The sequence below is a fragment of the Rissa tridactyla genome, chromosome 3 (genome assembly GCF_028500815.1).
Source record: "Rissa tridactyla isolate bRisTri1 chromosome 3, bRisTri1.patW.cur.20221130, whole genome shotgun sequence".
In the NCBI taxonomy this organism is placed as follows: domain Eukaryota; kingdom Metazoa; phylum Chordata; class Aves; order Charadriiformes; family Laridae; genus Rissa; species Rissa tridactyla.
In genome coordinates this window covers 81,942,225-81,960,662 of record NC_071468.1, presented here as the reverse complement: position 1 = coordinate 81,960,662, position 18,438 = coordinate 81,942,225, and the positions used below count along the sequence as shown (strand labels likewise).

At 45.2% G+C, this 18,438-nt stretch overlaps 1 protein-coding gene across 5 annotated transcripts; it reads right to left on the bottom strand.

Moving 5' to 3' along the window:
* Positions 1-8,475: 8,475 nt before the first annotated feature.
* Positions 8,476-18,226, bottom strand: COQ3 (coenzyme Q3, methyltransferase). 5 transcript variants are annotated; one of them, XR_008465658.1, is made up of 8 exons: positions 18,106-18,208; positions 16,915-17,038; positions 16,389-16,541; positions 16,121-16,220; positions 14,341-14,583; positions 13,010-13,169; positions 9,527-11,596; positions 8,476-9,444 (listed from the first exon to the last, which is right to left on the bottom strand). XR_008465658.1 is itself a non-coding variant. In XM_054196572.1 (7 exons), the coding sequence occupies exons 1-7, from the start codon at positions 18,179-18,181 to the stop codon at positions 11,400-11,402; spliced, it is 1,053 nt and encodes a 350-aa protein (XP_054052547.1). In that variant the 5' UTR covers positions 18,182-18,226; the 3' UTR covers positions 8,476-11,399. The 5 variants fall into 5 exon arrangements, 4 of the variants coding, with proteins under 4 accessions (XP_054052547.1, XP_054052550.1, XP_054052548.1 ...); XM_054196572.1 differs by having other exon boundaries at positions 8,476-11,596; positions 18,106-18,226; XM_054196575.1 differs by having other exon boundaries at positions 8,476-11,596; positions 16,915-17,012; positions 18,106-18,213.
* Between the last annotated feature and the right edge of the window lie 212 nt (positions 18,227-18,438).

Below are 18,438 nucleotides of genomic sequence, written 5' to 3'. Positions count from 1 at the left end.
CGCAAGGCGGCGTGGAGGGGAGGAGAGGTGGATGGGGAAAGCGGGGGGCCGGGCCTGCCCTTCAGGAGGCGTTCGCGTTGTCCCCCCTTCGCCGGGCCCTAAAGTGTCCGTGGGCTGCCGCCCTGAGCATCGCCTCCCCGGCCCCGGCCCCGGCCCCGTCCGGAGGAACGGCGGCCTGGTGTTTGATGCGGTATTTGGGACATAGTGCGCCCCGGTGCCTGACCCAGGGTGCGGTATTGGGGCCGGTTCTCTTTAGTATCTTTATCAACCATCTGGGTGAGGGGATCGGGCGCACCCTCAGTAAGTTTGCAGGTGACACCAAGTTGGGCAGGAGCGTTGGTCTGCCTGAGGGCAGGATGGCTTTGCAGAGGGATGTGGACAGGCTGGATCCATAGGCTGAGGCCAATGGTCTGAGGTTCAACAAGGCCAAGTGCCGGGTCCTGCATTTGGGTCACAACAACCCCATGCAGCGCTACAGGCTGGGGGAAGAGCGGCTGGAGAGCTGCCTGGCAGAAAAGGACCTGGGGGTGTTGGCAGACAGAGGGCTGAATATGAGCCAGACCAGGTGGCCAAGAAGACCAACAGCATCCTGGCCTGTATCAGGAACAGTGTGACCAGTAGGACTAGGGAAGTGATTGCCCCCTGTATTTGGCACTGGTGAGGCCCCACCTCCAGTACTGTGTTCGGTTTTGGGCCCCTCGCTACAGGGAAAACTCTGGAGCGTGTCCAGAGAAGGGCAATGAAGCTGGTGAGGGGTCTGGAGCACAAGTCTTATGAGGAGTGGCTGAGGGAGCTGGGGTTGTTCAGCCTGGAGAAAAGGAGGCTGAGGGGAGACCTTATCACTCTCTACAACTGCCTGCAAGGAGGGTGTAGAGAGATGGGGGTCAGTCTCTTCCCCGAAGTAACAGGCGAGAGGACAAGAGGAAATGGCCTCAAGTTGTTCCAGAGGAGGTTTAGATTGGATATTAGGAAAAATTTCTACATTGAAAGGGTTATCAAGCATTGGAAAAGCCTGCCTAGGGAAGTGGTGGAATTGTTATCCCTAGAGGTATTTAAAAGATGGGCAGACGTAATGCTTAGTGACATGGTTTAGTGATGTTTTTTGTCAGAGTTAGGTTGATGGTTGGACTCGATGATCTGAAAGGTCCCTTCCAACCTAGGCAATTCTATGATTCTATGACTTCAGCTGAACTTGACCACCACGAGTGTTTCTTAACACCCAGCGCCCGGCAGCAATTGTCTTTCTGTTATTTCGATGCTGGATGAGGTGACTGAGAAGAACACCTCTACAAGGAGAAAGATGCAGAGAAGGGAAGCAAAATGACGCTAGAGCAAATCCCTCATTTATCTGGCACCGAGGGCCCCCCTGCACCCTCGCCTGCTGCCTCGAGGGCCCTGGGTGTTATATGTGTTATATTTGTTGGTTGATGGTGTTATATTTGTTATGTGATGGTGTTATATTTGTTATGTGATGGCGTTATATTTGTTATGTTGACATTATATTCTGCCAAACATCCACATCACACTGACCCTAAAACGCTAACAGTGCCCTTTGTGGTCTCATTAATACCGCTGCCCAAACAACTTAGTCCTTCATTAAATGCAGTGGTGTGTACAGAGCTGCTCCAAAAAGCTCCCACTTTGTTATGCCATCAGGGGCAATAGAAGTGACCTGATTCTTCACACAAATGGAGCCATTTTCAGTGTCTGGTAGGGGATAGATGGGGTCTATGCCCAGAGCTTTGTAGGTGCTTTAACTCAGGTTATGGGACAGGTTAGACAAAGGAGGAAGATGAGGAAGAGGAGAGCCCTTAGCAAAGCCGTGGAGTTCAGATCCATGTACCAAGTTCTCCAAGTGCCAGCAGTGGCCAGTTTTGCATTTAGTTTTGCTAGGCAACATCAAGCAGTGGTCTCTGCCTCCTGCCTGCGCTCACCGGGAAGGGTGCTATGCTCTGACGCTTTCTTGCTGTAGCTCCTTGCAGCATTTTGTTTTATTCCTCACTTTTAACTTGTTGTTTATGGGTGTTCGGTAACCACAGGCTACAGTGCAAGTGCCACGAGTTTGATACATACCATGTGTTTGATACTGTGCTGACGCCCTGCTCTCAGGAATTAATGGGATCAGAGAGGTCCCAGGGACACCGTAAATCTTGTTCCACAAACAGGTTGTTCCCTCCAAACCCTGCTGAGCTCCTTTGCCCTCATCCTTCACAAGGTGGGGGCCGAGCACCTTCTTCACAGCTTTTGGGCCACTCCACGCTACAGATGACACACAGGTAATGAAGTAAGAGTGCAAAGTGAGAGTAGCGGCTGCTCCCTGCCACAGCTGATGATTTGCAGCATGAGGTTTTGTCAAATTCTTACAACAGGGCAGCGAAGAGACAAAGAAGGAAAGTGCTTTTTCTCTGCCATAGCACCTGCAGATCTCTGGCTGAAGATTTGTTTCAAGTGGCAGATAGCCTAATAAATCTGGACCGTCACAGCCTGGTAACTGGTCTCAGCTTTTGCTACTGCAAGGGAATTGCTTGTTGTGTTACAGATAAGAGAGATCCAGTTACAGATGGGATCTAAGCTTCTGTGAGGGCAAAGAAAGGTCCTGGGCATCCGCATCCCAGCTGCTGCCACTGCTTGACTTGCAGAGGCAAATGAGCTATCCTAAAACCTGCGTTTGGAATCAATGGCCAGCACAAATGGGGAAGACCGTTGCGGGAGAGGAGAGTGGGAAGGAGGGAGTAAACCATCATCTCCCGAAGCTGCCCCAAACAGGGTGGGCAAACCTGGTGTTTGGAAGGAAGTATTACTGCAATTTATGCTCTGGAAGTCAGTGCTTTTTGTTGGCAGCCCTGCCTGTGCCTTTGCTGGCATTAAGATGCTGTACAGATGCAAGGGAGACAGTAAGGCAAACTGGTTGCCCCAGGATTATTATTTAGTCAGATTTGTTCAGCAAGGAAATTGCCACCCTCCTGATGGACAAGGGCCTTACACTGTGTTACTGCTGCTCTGGGTGCGGTGTTGCCCAGAGGCTGCAGCGGTCCAGCGCACGGTGATGCCCCAGCATGGGACGCCCCAGCTGCAGATCCCGTGTGCCTTGTGCGGGGATCTGGATACAGATCCCTGCAGACACCCAGGGAGCCTTGTCCTGCTCATAAACCAGATTTTAAAAGGTTGGTTATGACCTGTATGGCACTGACCAGACTCGACCACTTAAAAGGTGCATGTCCATCTTGTGAGCCAGAGTCTCCTGCCAGCAGTTACTGAATCCGTTTGGCCTGGCAGTCTGGTAGCCAAGCTTATCCGCAGGCAAAACAGCAAAGTGCATGTCCTCAGCCCGCCTTTTCCCTGGCTGTTGGAGAAGGCAGTGTCCATTCCTCCAGGGAAGGTGCACAGCCCCACAGGGCACACTGTTGCCTGTGACTAATGACTTGTTGACTAATGACTAATGAGAGGCTAATTAGACAGTGGTAGTGCCCAGGAACCCAAGCTGCAGCACTTCATCCAGCAGTGGGTAGTTTTCTGCTCCTGTGCATCGCAGGTGCTGCAATCTCGGACTGGTTCCTGGCATATGTTTGGGTTTTCCCACCTTTGCCTCAAAGAAGTTCACAGGTGACGCACGCTGGACTGATGGCCACCTTGCTCTCTCGCTCAGGGAGGGTGGGAATCCAGCATCGTTGCTAAATTACCACTTTTCATTTTTGTGAGTGGGGAAAATAAGAGCTAACAGTGATACACCCACATGCCTGTCTGGCTGCAGACATGCACTGAGCGCGGCACAGTCTGGAACAGTCATCCCTCAAATACATCGTGCAGAGCAAAACAAGATCTAATACGTTAAAGTACACTTTTATCTGTAATCTGTTCTAGTGCAGCTGCCTAAAGGAAGAGAGAATAATAGAATAAAATAAGTAGATTTTTCCAGTTAACATAAATCTAAGCCTACTTTGTTACTCAGCAGGTCAAATTTTTCTTCTGAAGTCTGCAGTTTGCTTTGGGGGCAGGGAGACACTAATAAACTCATTAGTGTTACTAGAGTCTGTATGTTGGTATAAAAACTCTTGTTGCTTATTACATTAATTTATTTTTTTTTCTGTGATGTCTTTCCTCCTCTTTAAAAAAGCCTGCAGTTAGCGTGGCCAGCTGCCCATGGAGCTGGTGGCAGATATCAAAACCACGCTGTGAGCCCAGCGGTTGCGATGGGTCTTTGAAGAGTCCCACTGCAGCCTGAGAACTAAATAAACATCTTAAAAGTCAGGGCATATGCTGAATGTGTTGTCCTGAGTTTTGCTTTCCTGTACTGCCACATCTCCCTGGGGGCTTCGAGAATCAGGGACACACGTTTTCTGCTCGTCTCCCACTCTGGTATCACCCATGGCTTCTACTCACTGCCTCTCTCTCTTCCACATGGCCAGAGTTTTGTCAGTGCAGAAGAGCTTTTAACAGCTCCATTAATCAGTACAGGTTGTTTTTACAGGTTGCTCTGCCTGAAGCAAAAGCACCTCACCATCCCCACGTGCAGTGATGGGTTGTCCCCAGCCAAAGTGACACCGCGGCTCAAGTAGGACTCTCTCTTTGTGTGCTGGCAGGGCATCCTCCAGTGGGACAGAAATGCTTTCCTTCTCTTTGAAACAGCCCAAACTCACTGAGCCCTTGTCTGCAGAAGACATAATTTAATAGGGTTTTGTGGTGAGGGACAAGTTTATGAGAGGGTGAAAAAAGGCTTTTTCATCGCCGGCAGGCTCTCCAAGATCCTTCTGAAATAATCACTGACTGCTGCCAGGATTGGTTTTGTTGTAATATTAATGATCTCTCTGGGCAGCTTGAGTTTCATACGCACATCTTTTTAGTTATTCAGATAAAAATAGCCAATGTAAAGCTGCAAAATGGTCATGATGCATTTCGATTTGGATTTAGAAAAGGGGTTAATGATAACTTTAATGACATACAAATGCACAAATACATAAGAAATGCAAAACATCCAGAGTCCAAACTACTTCTTCTGTGCTATACAGAAGTACCTATATCTAAGTCCAGATTAAGTGCAATTCCAGGAGTTTCCCAGAGTTTACATTGCACTTTCTGGTAAACAAAGCCACTTTCTGAGGTGGCACATACCCTGAGACTGCCTCGAATGATGTAAATAACTCAGCATTTTTTGCCCGCAATTAGGGAACTATCCTGGTGTTCAAAAGCTTTATGCTTTTGGTCTTGGGAGGGGGAAAGGATTAATGAACAAGGCGACACCTTGCTTTCTTTAACATTCAAAGGAAATCTGGTACTGCTCCGTTTAGAAAGAACAACATTGGGGTTCACTGGTTTTTAACAGCCCTGGGCATGGCAGAGACACAATACTCTGTGTTACAGGAGCGTGCAAAACGCTTTAAAACCTGTTGGAAGCCTTCTCAGGTGCCACAGCTGCGCTTGGCCGTTCCTTGCCTGTGGATTCCCATTTGCCTGCAGACATCACTACCTTCCAAGGTCTGTGTTTGTAATCTTCTACTGCATTTTGTGTCCGACTGCCTTCTGCACAACTACACAGATGTGTATCTAACCACTCGCCTGCTATCAATGCCTCCGTTCCTGCAGCCACAGCAGGCAGCACTCGGTGGCTGTAGATGTGGCTGTCTAGGTCAGGACCTCCTCCGTTACAGCTGGGAAGCGGGGCAGGGACCCTCAGGGCAGAGCCGCCGGGGTGGCCGGGTCCCATTCGTTCTGTGAAGTGTAACTTCAAGGCGGATCAAGGGAGGCGAGGCACCCAGCTGCCACTCATCCGACAGCAGGAAGGCAGAGCTGGGAATTAAACCCCAAGTTTCAACGCTGGGGCTATGCTTCATCAGAGCGTGTTCAGGGTGAATCTGCTAACTTTTATGGTTATTTATGTGAGCTGGATACATTCTTCTAAGGTCTCCTCTTTATTGTATGTTTCTTTTACTTTCCTTTTTATATGTCTTCAGGTTGTATACGCTTATTCTAATTGAGGAAAATAAACACCAGATCTTTTTCTATATCATCTATTATTGCAAGTTTTTATAATACAACTACTGTACACGGCAATATTAGCAGTGTAATCTCCAAGTTGTTTCAGGGTTGTGGGTTTTTTTTAAGATAACATATCTCATGAAGACACAACAGAGGTTTCAGATTTATTAATGGAACACTAATGCTCTTCACAATCCTTTTAAGCAGAAAACAATTTTATGTTTTAGAAAAAGTGAATATTGATTGTATCTCTGGAGTGACTCCATTTGGGAATAAAAGCACAATAAAATGCAGATCAAAGTATATATCCTGAATCCCTAATGCACTGAGAGGTGGCTGTGCAATTAATGCACGTGTAAGTCAAGACAGGTCAGGTGATTTTACATCCTAGGTGAAATCACAACCCTTCTGGCTGGAATAAAACGGGACATCATTTTATATTGCTTCAAGAAAATTGAATGTGTGTCGATGCAAATAAAATCTACTGTTAGTACAAACATTAAATGATTGGAACTTTGTCCTATAACCTGGAGGAACCAGGGGAAATACAGGCTGATTTTTATAACAAAAACGTCACCTGGAAATGTTTTTGTGATAATATAATATTTATATATACATACATATATATTTAAAAATATATATATATGGTATTAGGATTTATAATACTGTTCAGTCTAAGCAGAATCAATTAATTTTGAAAGGGTTATAAAAGCAGTGTTCTACTTTCCCTTGAAGAAGGGGCTGGGAAAAATACATGGTTATGACGGCAAGACAGCACATTACTTAAAGAAGAACTATTTTTCAATCATTCATCATGAAGCAGGAGACAAGGCAACAAAACTCACCCCGCATTGGAAAAATAGAAAGTTATTCTGAGACAGCACAGAGCCCAATAAACCACAAAATTTGCTTTGGGATAATTCTGAATTACCTGAAGGATAACCGTACCCACTACAGCGTTACTGCTCCCTCACGGGCCCAGCCCAGCCGAGGCAGTAAGGGAGAGGCGCTGCTGCCCAGCAGCTGCAGGACTTCAAAGGGGAGGCGACTTGGAAGAGAAATGACGAATTCGGGCTTCCACATTTTTCTCCTTTAACAAGTTAACATTAATAATTTTATTAAATAAGTATCAACTGAAGTCAACAGTGTTGCAGTTTTAGGATACAGTTGTTCCTGCCTGTGGGCATCTCCATTGGAATTGCATTTATCTTCCAGGCATCGCTCTTCTTCCTTCTGCAATTTCAATGCTGTCCCCCATCCCAGGTACTTCTGGGTGCCTCTCACATCCCTGCAACCACGGTGTCAACACACACGTGATGATTAACGTTCTGTCTCACTTTTCCAGTCTGCTTCATCAGGCTAGCTAATTAGAGAAGCTGCGCCTTTTGGCTTCTGAACCTCTAGACTGCATGTGATTATTCCATTCAAGCATTTCTTAGAAGCGTGTGGAAAATAAGCTGCCTTTTTTTTTTTAATTAAAGCTGAGATTTCAACATAATGAAAGAAATTGAGAAGCCATTTTCAGAAAAACTTTTTACAAGATATTCTTATCTCTACTCACAGCCACTACAGATTTCCTTTCCCACTACTTCCTCCCTCCTTTATTCCATTCCCTACAAACCTGACACCGGCTGTTTGTGGAAACATATGTAAAGAAAATGTAAAAAGTCCTGCAAAAATGGCTACGAAATGCCACTTGACCTCCAGGGAACAATGGGGAATGAGACAGTGTAACAGGACGTCATGGAAACTTCAAGTTCTGTTTTTATTTTAAAAGGAAATTAAATGCAAATCTCCTCTGAGGCTCTCAGACTACCCAAATTGGGCTTGAGTTAAATTCATTTTTCAATTATTATCTGAAAGTGCTGTTCCACCAGACAAGTTGAGCCAACCTAAAAGCCTCATGGGGCTGTTCTGCCCCACCTTCTCCCTGGCCTTGTGCTCCCACTGCTTACCTCCTGGCTGGCACTAGTCCTCGACAGTGGGAAAATTCAGCTCCCTGAGCAGCACAACCACCACCAGCACCCCAAGGAAAAAAAAAAAAAAGAAAAGAAAAAAAAAAGATTTAAAACTTGGACAAGCACCAGCCTCACCAAAGGGCTGGGACTGGGACCGTGCGGAGCAATGGGGGAGAGATGAGACACACGACAAGCCACAGCAGAGCCAAACAGCTGAGACCACCCAGAGCACCAGTGTTTGCTCTTTTGGATTTTTTTGGCCAGATCAGGTCCTTGCTGTGATTTGTTGTGTTGCAGAAACAAATGGCTGGGAATAGGAGAGTCAAGGGTCCACAACCAGAAATAAACACAGGGGCTGAAAAAGAGCAAGCCCCAAATAAGACTTTTTCCTAATATCAAGGCAAGAATCACCTCTTGCCTCACCACTAGTCCCCGCTGCGTGCCTGGTGCTATAACATTACTTTTTTTACACCTCCTACCATCACTATTCCTGTAAACGTTGAAGCTACGGCTCCATAGTCATGAACAAGTTGCAACAGGAAAGTCAAAGATTTGCATATTTATTTGACTTAAATTCTGTCCATTTCAGTAGCACCTATTAAATCTCCACAGCAACCAGGCTAAGAGAAGAGTGAAATCACGACTGGTTTCCTATGCACAGATTTTAAGAAAAAAGTTTCTGCAGCATGAATATATAGTATGTATTCAGCGCACAGTACTGAATTTGATTACACTGTGCCAGAGATGCATGTTCATGAATAATGCAAGGATAAAAAAACCAAAAAAAACCCAAACCAAAAACCAGCTAAAAAGCAAGGTGTAGGACATTCTCGCACTGTTTGTTATCTCACTAAAATTATCTCTAGTGCAATCATTTACTTTCTAGATTTAAAAGAGGTTGTTTTAACCAGAGGGATGAAATACAGCCAGAATAGTTAGGATGCTCCGGGGCTAGAGACTGAGGATGGAGCACACAGGGACATCTGGAGACATGCCATGGGTACAAGGACCTGTTGAAGCAGTCCCCACACCACTCACTAAACTCTCCCAGGGTGATAGGGCTCCTATACACGTGCAGGAGCAGCAGGTCAGGTGCTTGCGAAAAGGTTTTTGTCAAAAACAGGGGTATCCATGGACAACCAGGTCCATGCGCTTGTTGCTTAAATGCCAGCCATTGTTAATTTGGTATGTGAGCCCGGACAGAGAACCCAAGCAGCATCAAAGGCTTTTTTGTGCTAAGTGCAATAGAAATAGCAGTGAAAAAAAAAAAAACCAGTTCTTTCCCCAGGCGGCTCACAGTTTAATGAAAAACTACACGCAAGCGACAAGCAAGCAGGAAGAAAGGAAAGGATGAGAAAGCCAGGATAACAGCTGGTCAGCTGGTTACACAAACATCTGGATTTAGGAAATCGGTGAACGGGAGACTGCTCCCCCTCAGGGGGTGTTTCTAGTGGTCTACCCTAGGAACCTGCCCAGGTCTCAGTGCTTTCCAGATACTGTTTCTTTCCGTTCACTGTTGGTAAAATTTGAAGCAGTCAGTCATAGAGCTATAAATAACTTAGATTGAAGTCAATTACTTGGCATAGGGAACTCACCCACGTGCCCTGCTGGGAACAAAGCCTGCTGGTTATGTGCTCTGGCTCCACATTTTTCCCCGGTGTCACGCCTCTCCCCAACACTGCATGCTGCTTTGCACGCGTGACCGATGGAGCAAATGCCTGTGCAAAAGAAGATCAGGCAGAAGCAGAACGACATCATCCCTCCTGCAGACAGCATTAGTGAGACCGCTACTGAAATGCTGTGTCCATTTCCACCAGCATGCTTCAAAAAGGGTGTTTACCACAAAATTTTATACGAACTTACACGGCAGCAGTAAGCAGCTGTAGAGTCCATTTATCTAAAATTAAGGGGTGACTTGACTTGAAACTACACCAGCTAGATTTACAAGACAGAGAAAGCTGATAGCAGAGAGGTCCTTAACCTAAAAATATAAGACATTAAGACAACACTGGCTGGGATCTGAGGTTAGACCACTTCAACTGATGAACTTTTGGAACAATTTACTTATTGACATAGTGGCTTCTCCATCACTCAACTCTTTACATGAAGATGAATCTTCTTCCCAAAGCCAAAATACAGCCCAAACAGGTATTATAAAGCAGAATTTACTGTCATGGAAATGATCACACTAGACAACCCTTTTCAGTCTTAATACGTATGAATTACTATTATTTGCATTATAAATTAACTATATTCTTCCGTGCATCATCAGATCCATCATGAAATTGGATCCCAAGGCATCATGCAGGTGCAGCAAACCAGCAAGAACGCAGATCTGTAATACAATAATTTAGCCCACCAAACCTCTACAGCAAGAAAAATGCAGTGGTAGCAAAAAAAATCCACACAGCCCCTGAACCACCACCCCCCGCCCCGCAAAAAAAAAAAAAAAGAAAGAAAAAAAGTTTACTTTTAATCCCTGCAAACTAAAAGTTAGAAAAAACACGTCCAGCCCACCTCTCTACCTGTATACAACAAGCTGAGAGGAAGAGGAGAGAAGGAAAGAGATACTGCCATGGATATACACAAGACATTTTATTGAGAAAGTCCTATTTCATTGCAGATCAACGCTTTTCCTTAACCTGGCACTAGGACTTGAGAGTGAGCAGGTATCTAACTTCAATTCTAGGACAGACTGATAATGCATCGTTTTTCTAGCATAAAACTCTGGCTGCTCAGTAAAATTCTACCTGCAACTTTACTTCCCTTCATTTCGGTAGAGCGAGAAATTTGAAATAATAGGCACAGATACAAGTACCTTTATGGTGAAAAGACTTCTGCCAGCTGAGGCACTCTGGTCTAGGAGATTCTTCTTCCACCCCTGCACAGTTAGCTCACGTCAACTGTAGAAATAGCACGATCTGACAGAAAAGGTTCGCAGCTCTCTGGTTTTTTTCCTCCTCTCAGGGAGAAGGCATAATATAGAAACAAGTGTTTGCGGTTTTTAAAGTGTTTTCTATATTTTAACTGACTCAGTTCAGTAACTTAAATATCTAAGGCATTTTATTTATTATACACTATTGTGTTTTTAAACTCATTCTACATTTAAGCTATTATTCTATGGAGATCTGAGTTTTCCTAGTAGGACTGAAAATGCCATCACATATAAGAGCTTCCTCCCAGCTACTGACAGAATAATTTGCATTTCCCTGTCCAACAATTCAAAACCACTTTTTTATAAGAATACTTACTCTTTAAAAGCGTTGCTCATTTCAATCTTAAATTATTCCTGAGATAATGGGCACTGGTTTTTTTCTGAGACTGCCCTAAAATATTTGGCCAAAAATAGCATAAGCATTATTAATGCAAATGGTAAGCTTGTTGTTAAAAAAGGTTTTATTGTGTCCACCTGGGTAAAACCTTCTTTGCTGTTCCTGGTGGCAGTCCATCACCACCCATCTCAGACTGTCACACGGTAGTGCCAGCTGTGGCTGAGGGCTGTTCGCTTTCCATCTCTGACAGGGCGTCTGTGGGGCTGGACTGTGCCCGAGCCCCGGATTTCACCGCATGCATCGCATAGTTCACGCTCGTGCTTTCCATCCAGCTCCACGACCCCGAGAGGGGGTTATACAACATCCCATTCACAGTCTTGACTGAAAAGCCATCTAGAAAAGAAAGAAGCCATAAAGCAACTGATGTTCTGAAATACTCTAAGTCACTGCAACATCAAACCCTTTAGAACAACAAGTCTTCTTCCTCCGAGCTGGGGAGCAGAGCTTCACAAGCTGGCCTCTGTCACACACCACCACAGGCAGTGGCAACGGCATCACCGGTGACAGTGGGTCCTGCTACCGGCAGTAGCAGCGACAGCTCTGTGCCAGGCCACGTACCATGAGCATGCTTTATGGTGAGCCACCTCAAAGCCGTATGCTAGAAACCCCAACTTCACACCACCACATTTTGGTGACTGGTAACATTTTCTGCAGGTGGAGACATTCTTCAGATTGATATCACACATATCAAAATCAAAATCTGAGCACGTCTTTGAAAGGATTCGGCAGACTCCCCTTAGGAATGGAAAAGATGAGAAAGAGGCAGAAGAATGCCATCACGGACTCAGTGCAAGTGAAGAGTGATTTAGCACTCCCTGCTGAGCCGCGCTCAGTTCACTGCGTGGCTCTGCTGCGTCCCAGCTGGATGCATGAGGGAAGGTGGAAAACACACACCCTATCAAAACAAATCACTCCACTGCACCTGCTTCTCCTTTTGAAGGGAGAACAGAAGGAACCACCAGGATGTGAACCGCTATGTCCCGGTTTCAGCTGGGATACGAGTTAATTTTTTCTTCCTAGTAGCTGCTGTGTTTTGGATTTGGTATGAGAATAATGTTGATAGCACGTGTTGTTTCAGTTGTTGCTAAGTAATGCTTACATTAAGTCAAGGACTTCAGCTTCCCATAAAAGCTGAGAGGGAGCAGAGACAGGACAGGCTGGCCAAAGGAATATTCCATCCCACAGACATCAGGCTCAGTATATAAATGGGGGTGGGCCAGGGATCCGCAATCGCTGCTCGGGATGGGCTGGGCACCTGATCATTGGGTGGTGAGCAGCTGTATCACATCACTGATCTTGTACATTCTTTTACCATTATTGAGTAATGAAGCTGACGAACAACGCAGTGGCAGCAGCGCAGCTCTGGAGTGCCAATGCAGTTATTTTCTCAAACCTGACCTTCGGCGTATGAACCACTTCAGGGCGTACATTCTGTCACCAGAACAGGATGGAGAACCCTGGCATTTTCAGTTAGGGGATCAAACGGAAGGCAGCTGTGACAGTCATTTTGTTTGAGTAATCTCTGCATTCTTATGACTCCACTTAGTTTATTTATTTTATGCAAAATCCAGTAAGCAGCAGTGTCTTTAAACCAGAAACGATACTGATAACATATAACCGGTAACTCACACAGGAGAAGCTGTGTACTGTTGCTAGCACTCACCCCACCTAGCTTATCCCCTTGCCATTTCTACAGGGAGCGTTTGGATACCTCTCCGCATTCCCATCATCTGGCCTAGAACTTACTTGATTCCAGGAGGCGCTCCAGCTCTTCGGGGGGAACAAACTTCTCCCACTCATGTGTTCCTTCTGGTACAATGCCTATTATTTTTTCTGCAACCACAATTCCCAGGACATAGGACAGCTGTGTTTTATTGATTGTAGTAATGAACAAAGAACCTTCAGGCTAATTAAAAGATTAAAATGTTAAATCAGAAGAATATTTATTTTTAAAAAAAAAATGGTAAATTTCATCACATTAAAACACATAATTTGTCTATCTTCAAGTCTACATGCTGCAAGAGTAAGAATTAATTTCATCCCCGGATCAATATTTACAAGTATACCATTTAAATACAATAAAGAATATAACGTTCTAAGAGTATGACTCAGTAGTCCTCAAAGAGTCAGCATAATCAAAGTCTTGGATGGTCTGATAACCATTTTCTTGCCCAAAAGAACATCTGACAAAGTCCCTTATAACGTAACATTGCTGAGAAGTAGATAAATAAAAGATATAATGGTATAATTACCTCCTGTAAAAAGAAAACCTTTTTAAATTAAAACCAAAGTAAAACATGCAATACTGCCTAATTTTTGATTCTGCTGAATGCCGTGCTTGTTTTAATGATTACAGGGTCAAAAAACAAAGCCAGAAATGAATTCTAAGTACTGAAAGAGACTGTTTGGTAGAAATAAAGAATAATTTCTATGTCCCCAGCAGGCTGAAAATTAGTTAAGTGTTCCATTCAAATAATCTATATTCCTTCTGATGACCAGAAAGATAAATCAAGAGATTAAAGGAAAGCTGCTGCTTGTGTACTGGGCCTACCACCCTTTACAAATGAAATAATATCAAGAGGAATAAAACGACACCTGGTATCTCCAAGCATAACTATGACCCTTTAAGAGCAATCCAGGAGCACATCTGATGTGATGCTAGAGCTGGAATAGAATCTTGTGAGTCAGAAACATCATTGCAGCCAGTTTCAATGCAGTCTGAGCCACTGCCATCCACCAACAATGTTTCCTCCCACCTCAGTGAAATCAGATGCAACCAGATTTCTTAAGGTCTTGATGCAAAGCAAAACTGCAATGCTAGGTAATGCCATTAACACTTTTCTAAGGCAGGGCTGGGGAAATAAATTTTCTCTAACTTTAGTTACAGAAGGTGGGAACGTGTACTTGCAAGATGGAGGAGAATGGAAGGCACCTCTGGAGTAGGCTTCGGATCTCAAGCACTCCAAAGTGGAGGAATGAATGCAGGTTTAGGTGTTTTCACATGCCTTCAAATGAAAGCCTTAATGATAATAAAAGAGAATAAATATTCCCAATAATGAAAGCAAAAACTCTCTTACCTTTAACACCAGAGAGCAACACTTGATAAACGCTTCAAGGTCAGCCACATGCTCCACTACTTCAGAAGCTACGATTACATCAAAGGTTTCCATAGACTCTTCCACAATCTCCTCCAGTGAACTGGACTTGTACTGTATTCTCTTGGCCAGGACCGGATCAAATGACTTGTGCTGATCTGCTGTTCTAATGTTGTCCTCCAGAGGATCAATTCCAGTAACTGAAGCTCCCAGTCTACCTAGAGGCTAATAAAACAGAGGATAATTTATTCTCTGCATGAAAACAATTTACTTAAAAGTTTCTGCAGCTTTGCAATGTACATACACGATCCATAAAGCATTACCAGGGAACAAGACAAACAACAGTAAACGATGAGCTCTGATCCAGTAGTTTTATTTTAAATGTTTGTTAAAGCAAGAAATTCTTTAGATTTGGGGGAGATGGTGTTAATTTTCTTAGAAAATTATATACTGGAATAAACACATTTAAATTGTCTTTTAAAATAAATTGTTCTGAATCCATTTGGTTACACCAAATAAAGATTTCCTCCACTATTGCCCTCTGATAGAGGAAAAACAAAGGGGGAAAATCAACACAGTACTTAAAGAGGGGAAAACAATGCCGTATTTAATTACCATCATTACTTTCTTCAACATCCACCTGTAATGGTAAATCCTCATATCTTTTTAATGGTTACTTAATATATGATTATCTCTGGGACTTTCTCACTGCTGAGAACTAAACGCTGATGTTTACTAGGATAGCATCAGGCTTGGCTGTCACTCAAGTTTCTCCAGTGTCTTCTTACTCACAGGTTAACACCTCAGCCATCACCTCTTTTGAAACTGAAACAGGCTGCAGAACATGACCACATGTATGTTATTCCAACCTGGAATTCTCCAGTTGTTCAGTCTGAGAAGGTGATGCAGCACACCGGTTTTGAGAGCAGACTCTGACAAGGCTACAGGATTTTGCTCAGAATAAAAGAAAAAAGAAAACACGGGGGGGAGACTCAGGTCCCTTTGTTACGCCTCGTTTCAGATGCTGATGAAGTTCCCAGAGTAACTCAGCCAGATCTGTAATCCTAAATTCACAAACCATCCCTAGTCCATTGATAATGGATACAGCACCGTTCAGAGCCTGTGCGGCCAAAGGGTTCCACGAAAAATAGTTCCTTCTCAGTCCCAAGTCTGAGCAGACTCCCCAAGAAGCAGCAGTAACATCAGCCTCTGTACCAGGAGAATCTCTCCTGACAGAGAGGAGGTATGCCTCAGGTGTCTGACATTATTCCATGCTTTTCCCATGAGATCAAAGCAAAGGCAAGAATCCCCACCCCCAATATAAAAAAAATGAAGATAAGCAATTCAAAGAAGTGAACATGTAAGGACAAGTTTATAATAGAAAATACTCCTTTAGTAATGAGGATTGTCATGATTAAAGTATTCTTGTCTAGGCTCCAAAGTAAAAAAAGAAAAAAAAAAAAGTTGTCCTACTGTGACTGCACAGAGGAATACTCAAAGACTTTCACACAATTTTCCCCCTCTCCTTTTCTTTACAGTGTTTGAAACCTTATTTTTCTGATGAGCCTCACAATTTTAGAATTCCTCATTACCAACTCCCTCCTTTTCTGCAAACTGCTCCAAAACATTCAGAAACTAACATATATCATAGAAGAGAAAAGCTCCTCCTCAGAGGATTAGAAATTAAGCAGTGTAATAGTAAAACAATACAAGTACTTTGTATGCTTTTTAGCAAGAGAAACTGGAGCATGCTGCTTCTTACCTCGCTTAACAGTCCACCACCGCAGCCAACATCGAGAATCTTTACTCCAGAAAGTGGATTTCCCAAATGATAATTACTACTCATATTCAACAGAGTATCTCTGGAAGAAAGGGGATGTGACTAAGTGCAAACACACAAGGTGGTTTAGTAGATGCAATATGCATTTATCTTAAGTACTACTAAGTGTTTTTCTTTTACAATATTTTCTGAGGTTCTGCAGCAACAGTACATACTAAAAAAAAAAATAAATCTGTCTTCAAAACCATACCTAATAAATGGCACTCTAATATCATTCATAGAATGAAGGGCTGAGAATTCTCCTTCTTCATCCCACCACTTATGTGCGAGGAGCTGGAATTTTTTCATTTCCTTTGAATCCACTGATGAGTGTGAAGTGCTGAAAAGTCTCTTCATGGTGAGCCTAAATAATGAAAGCTGAATGTCATGAAACCAGTACCGACGTTTCATGTCAGATGAGATATGGGAAAAGAAATTCTGCATCAGAAAATGAAAAAAAAACCCAAACTCATGTTCCTTTAGAGGTTCTAGTTATACTTGATTAATAACAAACAGATTTTATATACTGTATGTATAACATATCTCCCAAAACAGATGGCTGCGTATCTGTAATTTTTAAGTTGGTAATTAATAAAACAAAAATAGGCCACATCAAACATTTAAACACTTTTGAGATGTAAAAATCACTTCATGTAACACTGACACAAAGTAAAATTAAATTGTTATAGAAAATTATAGTCCTTGTCATGCAGGATTATTTTAGATACAATACTTACATACTGCTTTTTATTTCAGTTGGAGAGACAGGCAGAGTACCGCTGGATTTCATCTGTATTTTCCAGTTATAGTTCTGAAGGGCACCTCTCAGGCCTGTCTGAAAAGACAGATCAGCATGGTCATCTGCATCAATAAAAGGAAAGCAACCGAATGGAAAACATCAGCTTTATGAGAGCTCATAGGCAAAAACCCCTAGTTTAACAATGCCACCGCTCTAGAACAACAATACTAACTGGGCAAATCTTTACACGTTTGCTCACTATCGTAGTTAGGGAGCACATGGGGATGAAATAAAAAGGGCATATGCTAGTTCACCACCCCAGTACTTCTCTAATTATGTGTGATGACATTTTTCAGAGCCCAAACAAAGAACTTTTCAGGTAGCTGAAATGTTCCAGTTAGCAAAAATTTCACCAAAACGTTTACTCTGACCACAGGCTGTGCATGTGCACAGATATCATTACTGACCCTGGTCTCTGATTCCTGTCTGGACAAAGGAGTAAGAAATTCCATATTGTAATAAGAAATATGGAGCTGCACGCACAGTTTGTATTGTATGAATTGTTAAGGAAATACAAGAAAACCTCACAGACAGTGCGGACACATGGCCTTGAACAGGGTTCTCCAGGTGCGGTGAGGCTCCCCCAGGCCTGAGGGACACTCACCCACCGCCCCGCTGTCACCAACAGCCCCCAAACCACAGCAAAGCCCCACTGCCCCACAGCAGTAGCCCCCTGAAGGTGACTTTAGGCGGCAGGGTGCGACGGAAAAACCTACAGATCCCTCCGGGATGAAGAAGGGCTACGAAGGAGGTGGCCGGGGGAAAACGCTTCCCTCGGGAGAGCTCTGGGGGGAGCCCGCCAGCACCGAGCCTGGCCTGCGGCTGCCTCGGCCTCCTCCGGCGCAGCCGCCGGAAAACAGCGGCCGACCTGAGCCGGGGGCGGAGGGGGGTCAGGCCGCGGCCGGGCCGCCGAGCCCAGGGCCGGGGAGACGCCACCAGAAGCAACCGCCAAGGTCGGATCCGGTGGGAGGTTTGCTGGGGCCCTGCTGCGAGGTGGCCGCCGAAACAGCGCCCCGTCAGGCCACCTCAGCTGCGGGCACCGCGCCGGGCCGGCCAGGCCCCGCCGCCCGCGGGCACCACGCCGCGCCAGGCCGGGGGCCCTCCCCACCGGCGCCCCCTCCCAGCTCACCGCCCGCCGCCGCCGCCGCCCGCCGGCGCCCGAGGGCGCGGGTGAGGGCGCGGGCCGCCCTGCCTCCGCCCCACATCGTCGCGGCCGCCGCCGCGCTCGTCCCGCTCCGCCCTGCTGCCGGCGCCGGGCGTGCGGCGGCCACAGGGCGCCGGCAGCCTCTCGGGGCGGGTGCCGGGAAGGTTGGTTCCGCCCGTCGATGGGGCCCGGCCCGGCCCTCGGTGGCCGCCGGTGGCCGAGGTGCCGGTCCGGGTCTCCCAGGGGCGGCCGCCGCGGGGCTGCTCCTCCCCGGGCCCGGCCGCGGGTAGCGCCGCCGTTTAGAATCTTTCATAAAAT

Coding starts and splice junctions, on each gene's coding strand:
- COQ3 (XM_054196572.1), bottom strand. CDS start 18,181: ATGTGGGGCGGAGGCAGGGCGGCCCGCGCCCTCACCCGCGCCCTCGGG. Junction 14,584..16,120: donor GTGGTGGACTGTTAAGCGAG/GTAAGAAGCAGC, acceptor CTGTTTTATTAG/CCTCTAGGTAGACTGGGAGC. Junction 13,170..14,340: donor GTTGCTCTCTGGTGTTAAAG/GTAAGAGAGTTT, acceptor TCTTTTAATTAG/CCTGAAGGTTCTTTGTTCAT.